Genomic DNA, 21334 nt, shown 5'->3' with positions numbered 1-21334 from the left:
TATATTTATATATTTATAATAATATATATTTATAAATAATATATAGAAATGATGTAATTGGTAATTTCTACGCCTGTGATGTAGCAGTGTTAATTTCTACGCCTGACTATATTGCACACACGAGAGCAGAACAAATCACGCAGTAACACTCGCATAAAATAGTTTTTTTTTACGACACAGTATATCGACATAAAATTAGCATGAGATATACAGCGCGTTACCTTTGGGAACGCCCGTACTTCCGGAAGTGTAAAGAACAATAGCAAGTTGATTGGTGATTTTCTTAATGGTTAATGCGTCTTCTTTTTCCTGTTTGGCTTCGTTCAAAAGTTGTTCGTACGTCACGACTAGCGATCCCTCGTAAATTGATAAATCCGCTGAAAGCGGAAATGTGTAATGTTACTCGAACGTTATTTATGTCTCTCATAATTAAATACAAAAATATTAAATACAAAAACATATTAAATACAAATTTGTTTTAAATAATTATTTATTTAACTTTTTTTGTTAGACACATAAGACATGACGTTTACCTTCTTCCTCGACCAATACTATTAACGGCTGCGCTTCTTCGAGAATGTGCTTCATTCTAGACATCGGAAATTCCGCGTCCAGAGGTAAATAAGCCATGCCTGCTTTCAGTGTGGCAAGCAATGCGGTTGGAAGACGATGAGACGGTTTCATACAAACGGCCACAAGTGATTGAGAATCTACATTGTTTTCGTACCTTTGTAGAACTCGTGCCAACTGATTGGTAAGGCTGTCCAGCTCTTTGTAAGACAACACGTGCGTCTGGTCTGCGTCATCTATACGGAGAGATTTTGGTAACATACGAATTTTGTCGATATGACCTTCGCATCATGTAACATGTCAGCCAACTGGTTGTTTTGTGTGCGCTAATTTTATTGAGAGAGAATGAGAGGGAGAATAAAGTATGTGAACTCATAAAGTGTGTGAACGAGCGGAGCGACGTGACTTGATAAACAGAGGTCACCAGCCGAAAGTATTTGTGTGTGTGTAGATGATAATTAGGGCTCTCTCTCTGATAGTTACGTCAGATGTAGACACTAGTCTTAATTATAAGAAAGATATTTATAAAAGCAGTAGCTGAAGTATTTCTCAAATTATAAAGAAAAAACATGAATTATTTTAAGACATAAAACACACATTCTAATCATATTTTCGATATGGTTTCTGTTCTTTTCTGTCAAAAAAAAAAAAAAAAGGAAAAATTTTACCTTCGTAATATATTGCGGTTTGATTCAAATGAACCGCCGCTGCACGGCTGAACAATTCGTGCACTAAATCTTTCTTCCCATCTTCCTCAGTCTGCCGACCTTTTAAGATTGATTGTTGTTGTAAAGTGCCCATCTTCAGATGTTTGAAACAGCTCTGTATTTGTTGTCTCGTTAGCAAAAAAGCTGAAATTGAAGTTTCAAGTAAAAGTATTAAAAATTGTGTTACAAACAGTCGAAAAATGTTCCGCGTGTTTGAAAAACGCTGACATGTCGTCACTCCCTACGTATAATCTCGTAACTCCAAAACGCAAATTTTAGAGGAGAGCAGTTTAAAAATTTAAAGCTTCATGTAGTTTCTCTAGTTAAGGGATCTTTTGGTTTTAAATTTTTACCTTACTTATGAATATTTTTTAAATATTTAGTGACCATAAAGAACATGACTTTCTAAGTTTCACTATGCAATAAACTGAAAATCCCGTACGTGACATTTATGTAATTATACGTAGGGAGTGACGATGTGATCTTTTTGTAAAAAAAATATATTGTTTGTGCTTCTACAAAATAATCTTCAAAATATTGTTGTCACATCAAATGGCAAAAAAATTGTGTTCACTTTTTATTCTTTAAATTAAAATAATTTCAAGTTTTGAAATTTAAATAATTATATTTGCGTAACATGTAATAAATTCTATAAAGTGTAGAGAACACGCGGGAAACGAGTTTTCAAACTTTAGCTTCGGCACGATAAACATACAAAAAATACGATACATAAATATATCTTCTGTACGTGAAATTGCACAAGTATATTTCGCAAACTTTGAAATGGCTACAAATCGTTTTTATAGCTACACTACACGAGCAATATTTTTTTTTTTACCAGAATACAATCTCCGCTTGTGGACTTGTAAATAATTTTTTGAATAATTATTCCAAATCGTGTGCTTATCAATAAACTATAATTTTCTAAACACTTGTGATTTTTTACGATGCAAAGTCACTGCGTTAAAATAAAAATAAAAAAAAAAAAAATACATTTCTTGTCGATTAAAATTACTTGTCGATTAAAATATCGCAACAATTATCCACAACTCGTATTTCGCTCGTGGTGTGTCTCAAACACTCACTTCGTTATTTATCTTCTACGTTTTGACACCGAACTCCAACGACGAGCACACTGCAACGTTACTTCACGCTATGCCAACGACTGTCGAAATTCTTTAGTATAGGTCTCCCCTTTCACTTTGTATATATGTATATTTCGCTTTTTGTTTCCTCGATGTGGTGGGACCACTGACTTGAGAACTTCCCAAGACGCCGCGCGTCTTTCGCCACTTATTTTTCTTGTTTCTTTACTGGTTTTCCCCTCCTGAAGTTTTTTCTTGCTCAACTACTTGTTTCTTTCCGGTTTTAGTTTTGAATATTTATCAATTGTCTTTAACGCGTCTCAAGTCAAGCATGGAATTCTTCGTGTAGCGTTTGATATTGTCGGCGGACTGACCGAGAATGCTTTGTCCAGTTAATATGACCCGTACTTTTATATGGAGACAGTCACGAGAGAGACTGAATTGTGTTTGTTCGTTCTTTATATACTGCTACTGTTCCACGACTCTCTTCGCACTGTTCTTGTTGATCGTCGATTAAATATACTCCCGTTAGGTTCTTTCGAATCATACATATGCACGTTTGTAAGCGCGCGATCTACGATATTTTTTTTCGCCGATAACGATAACGCCCGCGTTATCCACAAACGGTTAGTGGAGTGTGTCACCTATCACTTAAATTTTTAAGCACTATGACAAATTGTATTTCGCGATATTTTCAAAAATATTCCGAGAGATCGACCAACGCGTCAAAAACGAACATTTACATTGATCGATCACGTTGTCGTCGGAAACTGCTGACTACTCTTTGAAAAAATATCTCTTCGAATCACTTAAAAATTTTTACTTCGAAAATTATTCTGTTTTTAATTTAGTTTTCGCGCAATAAGTATAAACGATACGTTTGCATTGTGTCTCACACTTGATTCTCATCGTGTGCGAAGTTCCGAGATCAGCGAGCGTATTTTGAATTTGTAATTCGAATCTGTTCGAAGAAGATAGGAAATCTTGGTAGGTGTTACTACGGTTTGTAATTACATATGTTATTATTCGCAGAAGATGCAATCATATATCAAATGATATACAGGACGTTTCATAATTGGTCACTTAACTTTTTTCATGTAGAATCGTTTCTCCTGTTATCATCGGCAATAAGATGCACAATATATGCTTTGTTTTTATAAGAAAAAAAAAAAGTGTATTCAGATCACGACAGAAACTATTCGTGCGATGCGAACGAAAGAAATACAACACGTAGTGTTGCTAACGTAAAAGATAAAACGCGAGATAGTTTTTGGAGAATAATACAACATAGCGCGAGAATATCATCTGAAAACGATATTTATAGCCAATTGTTTTTTTTGCAAAATACCATTTTACTTGTATATGTGTGTACACATACATACAAGAGCATGTATGTGCGTAGAAATAAGATCTTAAATATAAGATCCGACTGTCAATACCGGTTTAATCAAATACGTGGATATGAAAAGACACATACACACACACACATAGACGAGCACATTCCGCACGTGTCTGCCACAATAGTGGAACTTCCAGATTGAGTTTTAATGAGAGGAATCTTCGTGAATGATTCATTTCACCGAAACGTAGTTTTCCTGCAAAGCCCGTATACTGGTGCCTATGACGATTACAACATATTCAATTAATATACACAATTGAGAACACAATAAAAAGCATTGAATATATTATCTGTATTTCTATATATAAGAAACTGAATAAACTCTACGTATTAAGAACTGGTATTAGATTATATAAGTCTGTTAGCGTCAGTGCTTACGTGTATGTAAAATAATCTTGCGTGTGTGTGTACATACGCAACTTCTTCATTTTGTGTAGTTCGCAGGCGGAAGGTCGTGTTTTTTTTTTTTTTCATCTGTGATCTATTTTCGTTAAATGTATTTGTACTAATTTGTAATAAATCTGTGATTCACAGATTTATCACAGATTTATTACAAATTAGTACACAGATTAATTATTAAGAAAGAATAGCCATATATCCGGTCGCGGATTGAGTCCGCTGGTTTTCCCGGGGTTTAAAACCGCAACTTCCTTACAAAAAAAAAAAAAGAGGAAAAGTTTCATTTTTCAAGAGTACATATGTTGTTAGATACTCGTTACTCGGAATATTACGTCAATTTCGCATTTCACTGCAACGTTGTGTTAGTCATTTAGTTCGCAAGCTCGTGCTAATGCGATGAAGAGGGGAGAATCCAAGATAACGAGATGTCTATTTTCCTATTGTGCCGCAATTTTCCCATTACCACAATAGATGCAATCAATAAAAAAATATATATATGTGAATTATAAACTGTGAAAAAAAATCGGAAGATTTAATACTATTTTCTCTGTAGTAAAACTTAAATATATGTTACTAAAATTACACATTAAATTTAACTTTATTAACACTTAAATATATATTATATATACACTTATTAACAACTTAAAAACTTTATTAACAGATGTGTTTTGCATAAACAACAGAAAAACGAAATTTTAGGATAATATGAGAGAATTTAGTTTGCATCACATGTAAATAAAATTACACACATTTTTACACATTTTTATATTTTGTGTAAAAAAGTTATTTAATAATTTATTTTCTAATAAACTTAAATGTCATATCAGTTATTTTGTTAGTTAAAATAAATAGAAAAAAGAGCAACTTGTGACTGAGGTAACTTATCAGCATACTCATTATTTATGAGTCACATTAGACACACAAAGCTAAGGAAATCCCGACGTAACAGCTTCCTCTTAGGGCAGTCTCAACGTTTTTCCAATGACACATGTTAATTCTCAAAGTATACGAACGTCCCATACTGCGCTCATTTTGCAAATAACAAGAATGCATTTCTCGCAAAAAAAAGCAAAAACGCACACGCGTTACGATTTACTTTAATGCGACGCATGTGTTACTGAATGTAACACGTGTGTCTATAAATTACCGTATAACTTCGCGAGATCATATTCCATTTAATTTCTCTATAGTAAATCCTAGTTTTATTATAGAATGTGTACAATAAAAAACATAACATGTGTAATAAATCATTTAAATGATTTATAACTTATTTAAAGTTGATTCAAGTTTATTTGTTTGATTCTTCCGAGTAAATAATATACACTAATAATGTACACTCAAGGCTTACCATTCATGCGTAAACATCTGAAGACTGAAAACTTACTAGAAATACATAAATCAAATTAGAAATACATAAATCAAATTAGGGTGAAGATTTATTATTCACATTATTCATGTCTTGTGAGTAATAAATCACAAAATACCTTTTCAAAAAAAGGTAAAAAAAAGGCGCCAAGTACACGCGCAACTCATATCTCTAGAGAAAAAGTATTAGTATAAAAATCTTCTCTACAAGATCTATTCTACAAAAAAAATGATATCAATAAGTTACGCCAAGTAAAATCTTTCAATGTATGTTTATACATTGTTACAAAAATATATAAATATATAAAACTTTGTAAGTTGTTTATACGTTGTAAAATAGAAAATATTCTAAATCAATAGAAAGTTTAAAATATTGTATGACCATTGCACTTTTTATATAAAGCATTCATTAATGTAAGAAATGACTTCGCCTTGCGTGGAAAATCTTAAACTATGTCGAATCACACATATAGATTTCGCTTTGTGTGAAAAGTCAAAAGCTCATGTGGAATGTTTCAAAATAAAAAATATTTACTAAAAAAAACTCACGGCTGAACTTATTTTTAGTTTTCGGTGCAGCCGCGCCAAGTTTTTTTACATTAAATATTTTTTAGCCATTGTTGAGATCTAAAAATTTTGGAAGTGTCAATCAGCCACACTCGCGTATAAGAGACACGGGGTACCTCGCGCAGCGCGCGTACACTTTGCGCATATACTTGGCGCGAGGCACTACCGTGCCTCTTGATTCTAGAACGTTTTATTCATAACATTCTAGAATGTTTTATTCATAACAACACTCTTAGCGAGTGTAATGTCACTATCTATTTATCGTATGTGGAATAACAACTATTTAAACACATAAGAAAATTAAGTATATATATTTTTTTAAATCATAATTGCTGTAACATACATAACAAGGATTATAAAGACAGCGCCTACTTCTGCTTATTCACAGAAGGATAAAAATATTCTTGCTTTTTTTTCACATTTTCTATTCCACGAGGTTTTCCACTGCAACTATAAGTAACTCTTCCAAGGAGATATCACTTTGATTCTCTTTAAAGTTATTAAATGCCATAAGGATAAATTAAAAGTCATTTTGTGCGTAATCATTATGTTGTAACCATCGTGCAGTGCCGCTTGTTTTCTAACTATGACATCAATGACACACATACGACTATTCGTGTACTTTCACTGGGAAGTAAGTGAAGCTGAAAATTAGGAGATACGGTAAAAAAACAAAAAACGGAGATACGATGTATACAAAACCAAAGGAAAGTGTCCGTAATTTGAGATTGTCCTTGAACACTTCTTCGTGAACGTATATTTTTTAATAGATCTCCCTTTGTCCGAACAAAATTATTGAAAAATAATGAAGAAACAGTTTCTGTGTCGCAAGGCTGCAATAATATTAAAAAAAAAAAAAAAAAACATCAACAATGTTTAACTTATAAAATCCAATGAAAGTGTGACACTACGATATCAGGTATACTTAAAAAAGTAAAAGGCAAACACGAAAGTAAATAAGGTCATGTCGACTGCGAAAAAATAACACAATCACAAGTTCTAATCGGTACACCTGTACATTAACGGTTCAGGTTTATGTATAAAAAAATGTATGTTGTGTTAAAAATTAAATTTTATTTAGGTAGAAACGTGTGTGTTTAGCAAATGCAACGTCTGTACATCTTGAACGGGATTGGGACAACATGCGCGTCAGGGTAGATATGTGCATGTTACGCAATCTTGATTGACTGTTTGATTGTGTCAAGTGGTGAGAACAATAGCCTGTATCTCTTCATCTATCCAGCGCGCATAACCCCGTTTTACCATCTTAATATGTCACATCCGTGGTAACCTTACCCTTTATGCTGTGCACTTTTACACGGCGGAAGTTTCATTCTGTTGTTTTGTTCCGCGACCGGTGCACTCGGCAACGCGAGAAAAAGAGAAGGTCGTTTTTCGCGAGACTGGACATTATGTGTGTGTGTGTGTGTGTTGTCGAATAAACGCGCTATTGTTGAATAATTAAAATTAAGCGATAAAATTTTTATTCTTTTAAACGCACGATATTATTACTTTAATAATACAAAATAATGGATTTTCGTGTAAAAATATTGTAAAATATTTAAAAACTTATTTTAAATATTTTACAACATATATCTAACAAATATAAAATAAAAAATAACTTACTTAAATAAATTAATACGTTGTCTGAGAAATTGAGAGTCGTTAAAAAAAAATTGCGTAGCTGCAGTAATTACAAAGGTAAAACGTATCTGCATATCAATGGCGATATAGAAGTTTTTTATTAGGTTTATATAATAATAAAGCGCGCACACACACTTGTTGTTTTTTTGTCTTTGAATAAGTGCTATATTAATTTATGAAAGTTAATTAAATAGAAGCGTAAAAACTATAAAATCGCGCACGCGTATGCACACCATCTGTGCAAAAGAGATTTATTTTAATCACACGAAGCAGAAGGCGCTGAATGTAACTCTGCCGCAGCGATACTGTTTAGGAAATTTTTATACATATATATGCACGCTAGAAGTTCGTAATATTTTTAATAGGCTTTACTAATTTAATAATGTAATAACTAATTTAATAATGTAAGCGTTATACATACAACATTCTCATATATCATCGTAAATGAGACATAATGTTTAAGGAATATTTATTTAATATTTTATCGCAATCTTGTATCTGTGTATGTGTTACAAGATAATAGATATAAGAAATTATGTAGGTGATAGAAAAATGTATACTACACATACACACACATACACCCACACGCTTACGCACATTCTCTCTCTTTTTTTCTTCTTTCTTTTTCGCACGGTTTTGCATCTATCTGCGTACTCGTGCTTGTCGCAACAAATTTATCGTAACACATACTATAAAATACAAAGAAACACGTAAAATATTATTTAATTTATTCGACGTAAAAACACGGAGAAACATTATTTAATTTATATGAATGTTTGATCACGTGAACAAAATATAATAAAGCGACATAAGACAAACCTCTTTACCTGTCGTGAGCTTCACAAAAACGTAATTAATGAGATGATGTCATGAAGAATATTTTATTGCGACTAGATTATATTACGTATCGAAAAACATACCTATATGTTACATCTACAAAAAACATATGTTCATGGACAAACGCATTGAGACGTGCAATGAATGCCTTTGCTCCGCGTTTTCACATCAAAAAGCAAACATTTCTACTCTTTGGAACATTCTTTCCACACGATGTTTTTCCATGCGTTATTATTTTCAGACATGGTTTCAGACGCTTTTCTCGGACACGTCGCTGTCTGCCCTTTGCGGGGCGCGCCTCGCCCGCTGCTGGGTGCGAGTCACAGTCGTAGGTAGTTCCCGGTCACTTCCCGTTCTTCTCAGGCTCGAGTCTCTCTCTAGCTGACCTTTACTCTTGGGACCTCTCGGCTCCCGCACTATGTTCGCGTAGATAATGTAAACAGCAAAAGATCCTACCACGAACATCGCGAAACCCACGCCGCTCACCGTCCACACCTGTAAGATATTTTGCGTTACATTTCCGATTTTCTTAGAAATGCAGAGGCTAAGGAATGCTTTTATAGGTCTTTTTTTATAGGCTTTATTATTATGCTGACAAAAATATATTTTGTATCGGAAATATGATTTTATGAGACAAAACATATCGAAATGTCTGTAGGAAAAATTTTCTCGAAGCACTTTCTTTACGTACGTATGTATGTATACACGATCTGTATCACGAAAGCAATGAGATTGACGTACGTTGTAAACCAAGTGTGTAAATTTACATGTGAATAAATATAAATATTGTACCATTAACGGTGTAATATAAAAAAATCATGTAACTTTACACACGCGAACTTATCTTTTTTATCTTATGTTGTGTAAATGTGTGGCTTTAGTCAAAATTTTACTTTAGTCATAATTTTATTTAGTCAAAATTTTAATAAATAATAGTACGTACATGTAATGCAAATTTAATATAAACAAGTTAAAACACGTTATTTTCCGTTCGCGTGTAAATTTACGGTAGATTTGGAAAGTTACAACTGTTGTTCTCGGTCTCAATATTATCTTCTCGCTCTTTTTTTGTTGTAACTTCACGTCAAAATTTTTTACAGTACTAACGCAAGGCAGTCACTTTCATTACTTTCGTGTAATCTCGTAAAAAAATATCGATTAGATATCACCGTTGTCCACCACTCGTCATCGTCCATTCCCGAGACCAGGACCTCTTTGTTGTCCGTCGTCTTAATCTGCTTGACGCTCGTGGCGCATCCCGTTTGCGGTTCGTCATCTCGTTTTATGAATTTTTTCAACTTGTTCGGCATCTTGTTCTCCGATTCGTGATTCTCGATCTCTTTCACGTCGTCTTCCTGTTTATCGCTTTTCCAGTACAACGTCGCCTCGTTCTCGCGAATAATTATATCGCCCAATTGTTCCAAAGCGCCTGTCTTTGTTTTCATGGACATTTCGAGGTATCTCGGTGTGGCCCGCGACTCCGCGTTGCGCGTCATCAACATGTTCGACACAACGTGATTCCAATCCAAAGGACTTATCGAGCTCTTGCACTTTTTGTTCTTACTGTGTGCGAATATACAATTTATAGTTAGAAGTGTCATTGAAATTACGAAGTTCATATGAAATATATATAGTATATGTCAATAACAATCCAATACATAAGTTTTATTATATTAGTCGGAGAGCACAATTTGCTATATTAGCTATATAAAGTAGTTCTTGCTGTAAACCTATTAAACTATCAGCTAGATTAGAATGTGTGACGCTAGTCTCGTCAAGATAAGTTGTACGCTATTAAGAGGATGCTGAACGTCTTGTTTTGCCCTCATTTCGTAATTCAAATTTTTTGTACAAACTATTAATTGGAATGAAAAACGCTTCTCCAGAAAAACAGAGAATATACTAAAGATTTGCAGTAGGCATAAGAATTCAAGAAAAACAAAAAAAAGTTTATAGACTGTTATTATATAAACTACATTTTCGCTTTATATGCAAAATTGGCCGTACGAATCCAAACAAAAATGCCTTTAAAACTAGAAACATAGGCAAATATTTTGAGTGCTTCAAAAAGGATTTTGAAGCCCTGTGAGACAAGAAAAATTTGAACTAAGATTAGTACAATTTTAAAGAAGCGCCAGAGAGACACATACGTCGATCTTTGTCTTTCTCATGTTATCTATCCTTGTTTTGGTACGAATCAGTTTCGAGAGATGGCGCCACTTACCCAATAGCGGCTGAGCGGACTTTTGTCAGCGGTTCAGCATCCTCTTAAGTGACGCGTCGCTATGTGTTTGTCTGAGATAATCACGGTTAATCAGTAGAAATGCGATGCTTACCACGCCGCTTTCAAAGCTCTTACGTAAACCTCTACGGCATTCTCTAACCATCTGATTTCTCTCAAATTCTCGGCGTCGTATTTTTCAAAATCATCTTCCGGCTCCCACCAATGCGAGTTTTCGACTCTCGATTCCAAGAGATCGCTGAAGCTTCTAATTAAAACAAAATTCAGACATGAGCAAATAAATATTATAAAGTGTATTTTACTTAAAACTAAGAATTTTTCCAATTTTTTCAATTTCGGTAAAATTGTCGTTGTTTTTGTCTCGCTAATAAATAGAAAATTGATTGCGTACGCACTGAAGCATAAATGACGTACGCACTGTATTTTCCTTTCACTTTGCTTATATAAATTTAACTTGTACAACGTGAGTTTTATTAAATCGTTTATTACTATATAATAACTGGTATCTTTAGTTATTATTTTGTATTACGAGTTATTGGCATCATTAGATTATGCGTTGAGTAATTTATATTTCCTGTGTGTGTGTGTGTGTGTGTGTGTGTGTGTGTGTGTGTGTGTGTGTGTGTTTCTTATTCTCCTAAAGAATATATAATTAATCGACTAGGTAAATATCGTGTTGGGTGAGAAAACAGATTGGAAATGCAACAAGTGTGCACACGCAAACACGCAAGTTTATTTTATTATTAAAACCAAATGAAAACAAAATGAACAAAAAAAAGATACTATTAGATTGAATATATTGACGCAGTTTATGCGCGTTTTTATCATAAATAAAATAGAGATAATTCACACCAGTGCTTGCTCATAATTTTTCTTTTTTGATTTAAAATTGCTAGAAATACGAAAAACTACGCGTACAAATTACTGAAAACTCAGGAGAGAAAAATTTTCGTAACCAGAAATATGACACACAAAGTTACATCGAAGTTATTCTAGAGTTTTCTCTTCTTTGTTTTGAGAGCGACCTCGGCGTGATTGTTGTTCCGTAAAGTGAAACATTAAAACACTGAAAAAAAAAAAAAAAAAGAAGTAATGGCAATTTTATCACACTTTCATCGAAAATCCTTAACCTCGATTGTACCTCCAATACATTCGGAGAGAAGTGAAAATCGCGATTCCAGACAAAGATATTTGCAAGCGATAATTTTAATCGGTTACGTGCATGTTAGGAGTAATCAACGTGATGATGAAGTCGCTATAATTATAGCTGGGGGATACATGCGCACATTTTTAAAAAGAAAATTCCAAGAGGTTGAACAAAACAGTTTCTTACGCGTCGCAAACGATTACGAATAAAATACTATTATTTATTACGAATAAAATACAATAAAAATCACATTTCATCAATTACGCTTAGTAAATTAACCGCTTCGGATTTAGCAGCGTTACAATATCCGCTGGAATTTATGGAAAGTATAACCTCGAAGCTCAATCAATTTTCTTTGAACAATCACCCGATCAATAATTCATTAACATCTCGTACGTAACTTTGCCGTGAGATTTTGTATATTCGCATTTATTAATTAGGTCATTATATATATAGAGAGAAAGTGCATTGTTGTCAAATATTCAAAATCATTTACACGTCAAAGAGATTATGATAATTATAGATATGTGATTATTTCTTCTCTTACAAAAAAGAACTACTGGCAGTAATATATTACGGCAGTGGTGCGAAAGAATTACTGGCATTCTGTGTATTTGCCAGTAATATTCTCAGTGATTGTAATATCTAATAATATTCTTGTGTGATTGTCAGTAATATTTATATTACTGAATTTATTTATATGTAATCGGCAGTAGTTCTTTTTCGTAAGAGTTAAATTAACAAAAATATATTTTATGGATTACATTTCGGGTCCTTACCTTTCTCTCCCGTATACAAATGCATTAAATTGTTAAGCTCATTTATATCACACGCGTAATTGTAATATTAAAGGCGGAATTAAACAAAATTGAAAATAATGTCGATTTTTAGCAAACCGAACAAGTTGCACACGGATATTTTAATGTAAAATCTTTTTGTAGTTGTTACGTATGACGTAAAAATGCAATACGTACCTGGAATCTTCTAAGAGCAGTATGGTGTTACTCGAATTTATGCGAGCCAAATAATTTTTCAGGCTTCCCTCGCTAATAACCACTATAGTCGCGTTAGTGCGCTCAATAAGAAACTTCTTTTCCGGTTTTCCAATATGCACAATGTGTGACGTATAATCTACAAGAGAAATGTGATTCTCGCGTGTAATATACACATTGAAGAAAATTATTATTAGAAGTTTCAATTATTATTAGATTTTTAATTCAAAATTCTATTGTTAAAAATTATCATTAAAATAAAGAAAATGTTCCTGCAATACTTCATCAATTGAAAAAAAGAAAAAAAGAAAAAAATAGGACAGTTTGCGTACAAGCGTAAATTTATATACCTTCCGAATCGTCATCATGAACTATAACGCATAAATTCTTTGCTATGGCACTTATTGTTAGTTGTTTTGCAATATTTTGTACGTCATCGTCGTCGTGATCGTCGTTAACTACTAACGTGAAGGACTTCCACTTTAAGGTGTTGATGATTTTTAAGATTCCCTAAAAAAAATAATAAAAATGTTGAGTTAATAAAAACAAATCCTAACGACCGGTTTGATTCTCTCACAATACAAGGCTGTATGAAGTAATTAAACGCGATATTGCATTAGACGCAATTAACGCTTTGAAAATCAATTGAGAATTTTTTTTTTTTTCCGTTCGGTGAATGTATTGATCAAAAATTATTTTTCAAAATTTAATTTTCGATTTGTGAATCGAAAAATCATCAGTTCGGTTAGGCGTCCGGTCCGAGAGAAATACGTCGATAAAAACAACTTAGATATATATCTCGACATTGTTGTTTGTAACACTTTAACATTATTGCGTAAACTCGGTAAATTATCATCGCATTAAACTTCTGCGTCACAGAAATAGTTAACTGCTTTTAATTGCAAAATCATGATTCTCGTAAGTATGTTGCACAAATGAAATTTCAAGGATTTTTTCATAAAAATAATATATATCGCCAACACCGCAACTCTTTCATCTGTAACGAGCACCTGCACTAAGTAGGAGTCAGATTCTTCCGCCAAGTGATGCAAATACGGAGAATCCGATGGTTCCTTGACGATATGGGGTACGTGAAGTATCGACGTTACTTTGTGCACCACCTCGGCATTGGTTAACGTGTCCGGGCCAATAATTCCTGAATAATGCGAGATAAAGTTTTTGCTTATTAAATTGTTTGCGAAAACAAAAGATAACTTACTTGTTCTATTGTTATTTATCTTTTTTTTTTTTTTTACTTAAATCGTACCTAAATAAGAAGGTGGATGCAAACAATTGACGTCTGCCTTCACCAGAGCCTTCATCATTGCTTTCATAGTGCCTGTCATACTTCCGCATGTGTCCAAAACGGTTATTCCTATAATTTTAGTTAGTTGTGTGAAAAAAATTAACTATTAGATAAATTTAGCAATTAGTTTCTTACACACATAATTGAACGTTTATTTCTTTAATTATATTCTGTGCTGAAATCATTACTGTCCATTTTTTTAACATACTCTATCGAATATTCCAATGATCACTATAAATAATTATAATACTATTGAAAATATCCGAGTGTTTTATTGTCAATAATTAAAAGATCATTACATTCTTATTTTGCTTTACCAATATCGTATGCGTCGGTTTTGTTGTTGTGAATCTCGACGAGAAGATTCGCGGCTTCGTAGAGCATGACGCCTTTCGCCGATACCTTTGTGCACGAAGGGTCGTCATGCACGCTTGTTAGGAATGAGATCTGCGCTGTTTTGCTGCACTCCGTGCGCGCACCGCAAGTGCACGCGGCGGCCACCATGAAAATTACGATCCACATTCGCGGAACACCCATATTTCGACGCGAATCAAACATCCGATCGATTCGTCGAAATGTCGTAAAAAAACGCGATGCTTTACGAATGTTCTTGTGGAAATAAGTAGTATATTGATAGCAATGTACACAGTATTAAGTAACCAAACGCAAAAGTTCCTTTCAGCACTCTGCTTTAGTTTAACCGGTTGTAAGATTTATTTTGTAAATGCAATTAAATTCAAAAATTACAAGCAAGTGTAAAATTTAAATCTCTAATTAATTATAATAAATCTCTAAATTCAAAAATTACAAAATAAATTCAAAAATTACAAGCAAGTGTAAAATTTAAATCTCTAATTAATTATAATAAATCTCTAAGAGTAATTATATCTCTCCTTTTTAATTATTGTTTTAATGTGGTTGAAAAACGTTTTGGATTTAGATTTGCTGTAATCGAGGAGAGGAGTATAAAAAACATGCGTATAATGTGTGTCAAAAAAATTAAAAAATTATACGAACAAACTACAGCTACCTAATTTTAGTATCGCGTACTAAAATTAATGCGTACAAAGCACACGAAAGTCGACACAATTGTTCCGTTTAAAAACGTATGAACAATACGGTTACGATGCAGCACTCTCTATCGTAACAAATTCAAAGGACTACGATTCTCAAGTGCAGACCCTGATATTGAATTGCGGAAGCTTTATAAGGTACCCGATGTGATATACATTAGACGAGTTTTTGTAAGGTTTTAAACGCGGTCTTTCGGGTGCAGCAGTTCTCAAATTATGTGAAAAAGTTACACAGAAAAAATGTTTAAAATGTAAATTAAAGATTTTCACGTAGGAATAAATTACAAAATTGTATAAAATACAAAAGAGCTCTTTAATTTTGCTCAAATGTTTAACAAAATAAGAAAAACCATTGAGGAATATTAAGATTATAATAAATATATATGTATATGTTAATATAAATGTAAATTTGTTTTTTTACAACATTCTGTAAATGAAGCTATGCATTTTTCATCTTTCTATTTTTTTCATTTAACAAGTCACTTTGTTTTATGAAACGCCAATAACGGGATGCAAGAACACGTTTGTAATTTTTATTGCAATCGTATCGCGTATAATTATGCCGTATTTACATAAATTATATCTCGAATACAGTATTTCAAGTTATTTCAAACGTTACTTAACTTCTTCTTTATCAGCAGGCCAATATTATTAATATAATTCTCCGACATTCTTGAATTGCGCGAGTTGTAGAATATGCGTTTATTCCTATTCTAAGAAAAAGAGAAACATACATATTATTTTTCATATTTCTTGCTACCAGTCGGTCGCTAACTCTCGGGAAGAGAAAGAAAATAAATTTCAAATTTTACAAAGAATCAGTCCCACGCACTTGAAATTACTGGAGTTTTACCGTATATTAAAATACATTGTAAGAAACAAATACATGTCGACAATAGAATGCAAAAACACGAGGTCAGCAATGTAATTTGTTCTGAGAATACCGAGAATTGTTAATACATAAGGTGTCCAGTAAATACATATGACCATTCAAGAGATGCTTTGTTTTTTTTTTTTTTTTTTGTATCTATCTTTCGCATTTTACACAAATTTATAATCTGATGTATCACCTCTGTGCGTGTCAGACATTTTCTTCGCACAGTTATTTTCTTTTTATCGGTGTCTGGTTTGATGTGAGAACCTCTCTTTATTCATACATAAGCTTGTTAACATAGCGTATGGCGGTTGCTAAGAAAAATCCTATTTACTTTACCTTACATCACCTCTCTTTCAATCTTGCGTAACAGTTAGATAACTGAAGTACATTAAAGACATTACATTTTAATACAATATTTTTTATATGAATGATAAATATATTGCTATTTATTGTATGACATCATCTGACACGTATCGCGTTAAAAAATTAGCATGTATTACTTCTTAATTAATATAAAGAAATTAAAGTGACAAGAAAATTAAGAGGGAGTTTAAAATATTCGATAAGAGCGATAATTAATCATTTTTGAACGTTTGTGCATTTTTATACATAAAAAAATTTTATCTTTTATAATTATTATATTGTTTACTTAATGTTACGTTATTATTACGTACGTTACTAGTTTAGAAGACAATAAAAATAGAGAATAAAGACCGGTGTACAAAAGTGTCGATTTATTGATAAAAAATGTATTTGTATAAAATGGATCTTTAAATTAAAATGTAAACAATATAAAATATACAAAAATATAAATATAAAATAAAAGTCACAAATTCATCTAACAATTTCTACTTTTTAAGTATTCGTATGAAGTATTTCCATTAATATTAGCAACACAGATGGCAGTAGAAACCAAGAAGCGAATGTAATATGATAATATTGAAGTAATCTCAAACAGTTACGACAGGTGGCACCACTGTCTGATTAATTGACAAATTATTGGTTCTTAATTTATATTTCGATTTTTTTCGTTGTTTTTCGAAAAATACATTTATTAAATTATATCACTTAAAGTATATGTTTTATATGTGTTGGACCTTTCTTAAAAAACTTTATATTTAACTTAATTTCTTAATGCAAATAGCATATGTTTTACATGCATATGTAACATATCAGATATATGTGAAGTTTTCGTGCTATTTTGCTCAACGTTGATCACAACGTTCTTACAAAGTAGTTTATCGCAATGTTGAATCAGCAAATTGCCGTTGAAGATAATTAGGAAACGCGATACGCGGCTTGATGAACGTTTTTGTTTTTTTGCTCACGTTAGGAAAATAATTCGAACAATCCTTTGATGTGGACAGAAACGTGCGAGAACGAGCGAATTGTGTTCGCGTGGACAACCTGTATTACAGTACACGAAATAGACGCGCGCTCTGCGATCGGGCTATAACTCTTTCAGAGTCGGACATGCAGGCAGCTCGGGGTTCGTGGCGAACCGATCTCCGCGTTTCAAAGGCAAATAAGAAAAAGCGCGGAAGGATATATTTGCGTCATGTGCCGGCCATTACTTACGTTGGCGCAGGACCAACAATAACAAAGCGGCGGAGTTTTAAAAGCTGAAAAACGCGAGACTTCCTCGTATCTCTCAGACATCTGCGCGCACTTTACAGTCGTGCCGGACTCGGTAATGCAGACACGCGCGCGCGGTCTGCCATCTTCATCCGCGCGCGTCTGTCGGTACGTTCAATAAATCCACCGACGCGAGTCCTCGACGTATAGCTCGCGAACTGGACTTCGTAAAAATGTACGAAGCTATACCAAGAGCAGAAAAAAAAGGAAATGTAGGACGAGAGAAGTTGAAGATTTACTCCGCTCGTGTTTCCCAGCAAACTCCACTTTACTTTCTCGTATTACATTTGGCTTTAAGAGGGTTTATTTCAGGAACATTTGCTGATATCATTACGTCACAACTAACCGAAAGGTCAAGTAAAACATACTTGTGACATACCGATGTAATCAGGTCAATATGATAAATTTTAATAAGACAGCCATCAGTTTTTGACGATTATTGCACAAATATTATATTTCTTAATTTTGTATAATTATCGCAGTTATGTCTAATATTTTTTTTTTTTTTTTTATCACCGACAGACACTTTTGTCGTATGTTGCTTGCTGTGTATCACGTTATTTTATTTTGCTCAAATATTACATGCCGTCCCATTTTCCTCTAAGGATCAGTGACATCAATCATTTCATTTCATTTTCCGCATATTTCATCGACAAATTGATGTGTTCTCGCAATTTATTGCGGAGTTGTGTGATGTCGCCAATGTTGATGTACAGCCAAATTGAACCACTTCCCAAAGTGATCCTTTTCCCGATTTTCGGAATGAATGGTTTTTTTTTCTACCTTTTCGATCGCAATGTATATACGCGTTTGCACGTTTGGCAAATGAACACACTGGAAGCGCCCCACGGGCGCAAACCGGAGTTCGAATCATTCGTCAAAACTACTCACATCACCAAAAGGAGTTTAACGAATATGTATATTTATAATATCGCACGCCAAGTCGATGTAATACACGTATCTCTATTTTAGAGAATGCATTTTCTTACCTGTGTTTCGAACCACACTAGTGCGTGAATGTTTTTTTTTTTTTTTTCCAATCGCGAATGACGTGTCTCGATCGTGAGAAATTATCGGCGTCGATGAATTATAGTCTCGACTTTCGTTCGTTCAATATTTGTCACACGTCGAATTATTTTATATCACAAAAGACGATCCGCAAAACAGAATTTGAGATAAGAACACAGCACAATGCATGTAAACGAATTCGCAATAAGTCGCGTTAAGATATTCGCGCGAGACTTTCGGTCGCTTCTCGCGACGTCGCGGTACCCACGACACGTATATCTTAACGCTAACAAATGCTCGCCAGAGTTTGTCCGTAATCGACCGGAAACGAGCAGAAGGTTAGCGGCCTGGATTTTCGCGCGGTGCAAACTTTCGGGGAAAGGGCGTAAAATGTCGTCACGCGCGCGTTTAAATTCGTGCTTCGTCTATATTTATTATTAGAATCGTATTCTCTCGTCCGTCGCAGTCAAGGTGTAAAATGGCTTTATTTTTTTCCGAAATTTTTTATTCACTGACCAAGAGTCAAGCTCGATCGATTTTAAGAAATTTATATAAATTATAACACGTGTGTACACATTATCCAATAAACAATATACAATTTGTTTGATCTGCAAGCGTATTACAGGAAGAAAAATGTTGAATGCAAGAGAGAATAGCGTGTTCTCACGTATACAACATTGCTCGTTTGCTCTTTCAACTCTTCTTCCTATAATTACAATTTATGACAAAGCGTTGCAACATATTAAATAAACGAGGTTAATTGAGAAGTCGTGAATTACGCGTCCGCTATCATTCATTACAAGTGTCGTGTCCTGACATTTTCCTTTTTGTACGGCACAATCGGGTTGCTCGCTTTGCGAGCTCTCTCTCTCTCTCTCTCTCTCTTTCTGTTGTTTCATCTCTAGCCGCTGGCGCATTCAAGCGCTTCGTGCATACGTGCGTACGTGAACAGAAAAAATTTTCGAGCCGTTTAGCAGTAGTGGCGACACGTATCTTTTTCACACTGGTGAGAAGCGCAATCGCGGCGTGTTGCATGTGCGTGACCTAATATGGAGAAAAATTGAGTCTCTCCACCTACGTATTATTCAGCGACCGCTCAAGTGGCAACGCTAAGATTGATTGACTAGACGATCGGCATAAGTAGAATACTGCATTCTTTGCGCATAAACGCGCGCTCATTCGTCTTTTCGATCTCACGTAAGAGATCGGGAGATAAGAAGATGGAAATGTGAGCGAGGAAAAGCGAGAAAGAAAGTGAAAAGAAAATATATAAGGAAAGAGAGAAAGAGAGAGAGAAACACTGATTGTATTTTTGAGCGTCATCACACATTATTGTTATTAATAATCGCGGATAAATTTCTAATCAGCGAAATATATAACGTGAGTTGTGCTGAGTTAACTATGTACTATCGCTGAAATTATTTTTCAACCGACTGTGTTATTTAGAAACGTATACCGGATCTAATCGGGGAAACACGGCGGATTATTGTTATCGCAGAGAACGATAAAACGCACTATATTGCGCATAGTGAACTTCCGGAGTGAAATTCACGGATTGCTAGCGGAATATCGTCAAATTTCTCTCACGAATTTGGCGCCGTTGATTACGTGACCCAGTTCAGTCCGTGTGAGCGTCATTGACGTCTTTCCGCGTACTGACGTATCGATAAATAAAATCTGCGAACGCCGGTTTGACGGCTTATGATACACGACGCTACAATATTGATTAAATGTGAACATCGTAGATTAGCGTAACACAAAGATGGTTTATGCGTGGGATAAGAGAGAAAGAGAGAAAGAGGGAGAGCCTGTAGTGCGTTTGAAATATTACCGTAATTAGCAAAAATCACAAGTAATTAGGTTACTTGATTATGTATTATTCATTTAGTTGCTTAAATTGATATATTTGGAAAAACATTTGACAATATGACATTTTAGTAAAAAAAAAAACAGATTTCCGATCTTATTTTGATTTTTTATGATCAAACGGTGAACGTTTTAAAAGTGAAAATATATTAAGACTCAAAACTCTATTTTTGAATTTTATTAAATATTAAATTTTGTATAATATTTAATATATAATAATTATATTATCTTTAAATCTATTAACACACATATGTTATATGACTCTTTTATGTAAGTATGAATTTTATATTAAAATTCTGTTAGGCTTATATAACTTTTTTGTGTAATAGTTACGCAGAGACACAACTACAATTACACATGAAACATTTACGTTTATTTAATCTTACACGAAGTGTACAATAGTGTCAAATACAAATTTTAACAACAACAGTTTTGGTCTGTGTTTATATGTACGTATACATATATATATGTATATATGTATATATATATATATACAGGGTCCGCCACTTAAATCCGGACAAATTTGAATTTGACATTCCCATCATATTAGAATGCAGCAGTAGGTGCCATATGACCTAAAGATAGGTTAGAGACGTCGATAAGACATTAATAACC

General features: G+C 33.7%; 3 protein-coding genes across 3 annotated transcripts in view; 1 reads left to right on the top strand and 2 right to left on the bottom strand.

Moving 5' to 3' along the window:
- The window catches only part of LOC109858083 (tyrocidine synthase 1), an 8373-nt gene extending 5536 nt beyond the window's left edge, over window positions 1-2837 (bottom strand). Inside the window, exons 1-4 of the mRNA XM_020434982.1 lie at window positions 2363-2837; window positions 1239-1421; window positions 534-806; window positions 222-377 (exon numbers count right to left, since the gene is read on the bottom strand). Of these exons, the coding sequence (XP_020290571.1) occupies window positions 222-377; window positions 534-806; window positions 1239-1371 (562 nt within the window). The 5' untranslated portion in view covers window positions 1372-1421; window positions 2363-2837. The remainder of the gene's footprint in view (window positions 1-221; window positions 378-533; window positions 807-1238; window positions 1422-2362) is intronic.
- The window catches only part of LOC109858085 (growth hormone secretagogue receptor type 1), a 73100-nt gene that overhangs the window by 9228 nt on the left and 42538 nt on the right, over window positions 1-21334 (top strand). The gene's annotated exons all lie outside the window — the stretch shown is intronic.
- On the bottom strand, window positions 7812-15428 carry LOC109858084. The gene is made up of 9 exons (XM_020434983.1): window positions 15291-15428; window positions 14578-14949; window positions 14222-14329; window positions 13965-14110; window positions 13305-13464; window positions 12937-13093; window positions 10910-11062; window positions 9743-10136; window positions 7812-9068 (listed from the first exon to the last, which is right to left on the bottom strand). Exons 2-9 carry the CDS (start codon window positions 14816-14818, stop codon window positions 8823-8825), a joined length of 1605 nt encoding a protein of 534 aa, XP_020290572.1. The 5' UTR covers window positions 14819-14949; window positions 15291-15428; the 3' UTR covers window positions 7812-8822.

Source organism: Pseudomyrmex gracilis, unplaced genomic scaffold, assembly GCF_002006095.1.
Source record: "Pseudomyrmex gracilis isolate BER0280 unplaced genomic scaffold, ASM200609v1 scaffold_186, whole genome shotgun sequence".
NCBI classification, from domain to species: domain Eukaryota; kingdom Metazoa; phylum Arthropoda; class Insecta; order Hymenoptera; family Formicidae; genus Pseudomyrmex; species Pseudomyrmex gracilis.
The sequence above is the reverse complement of the archived record's forward strand: the minus strand, read 5'-3'. Positions and strand labels throughout refer to the sequence as shown.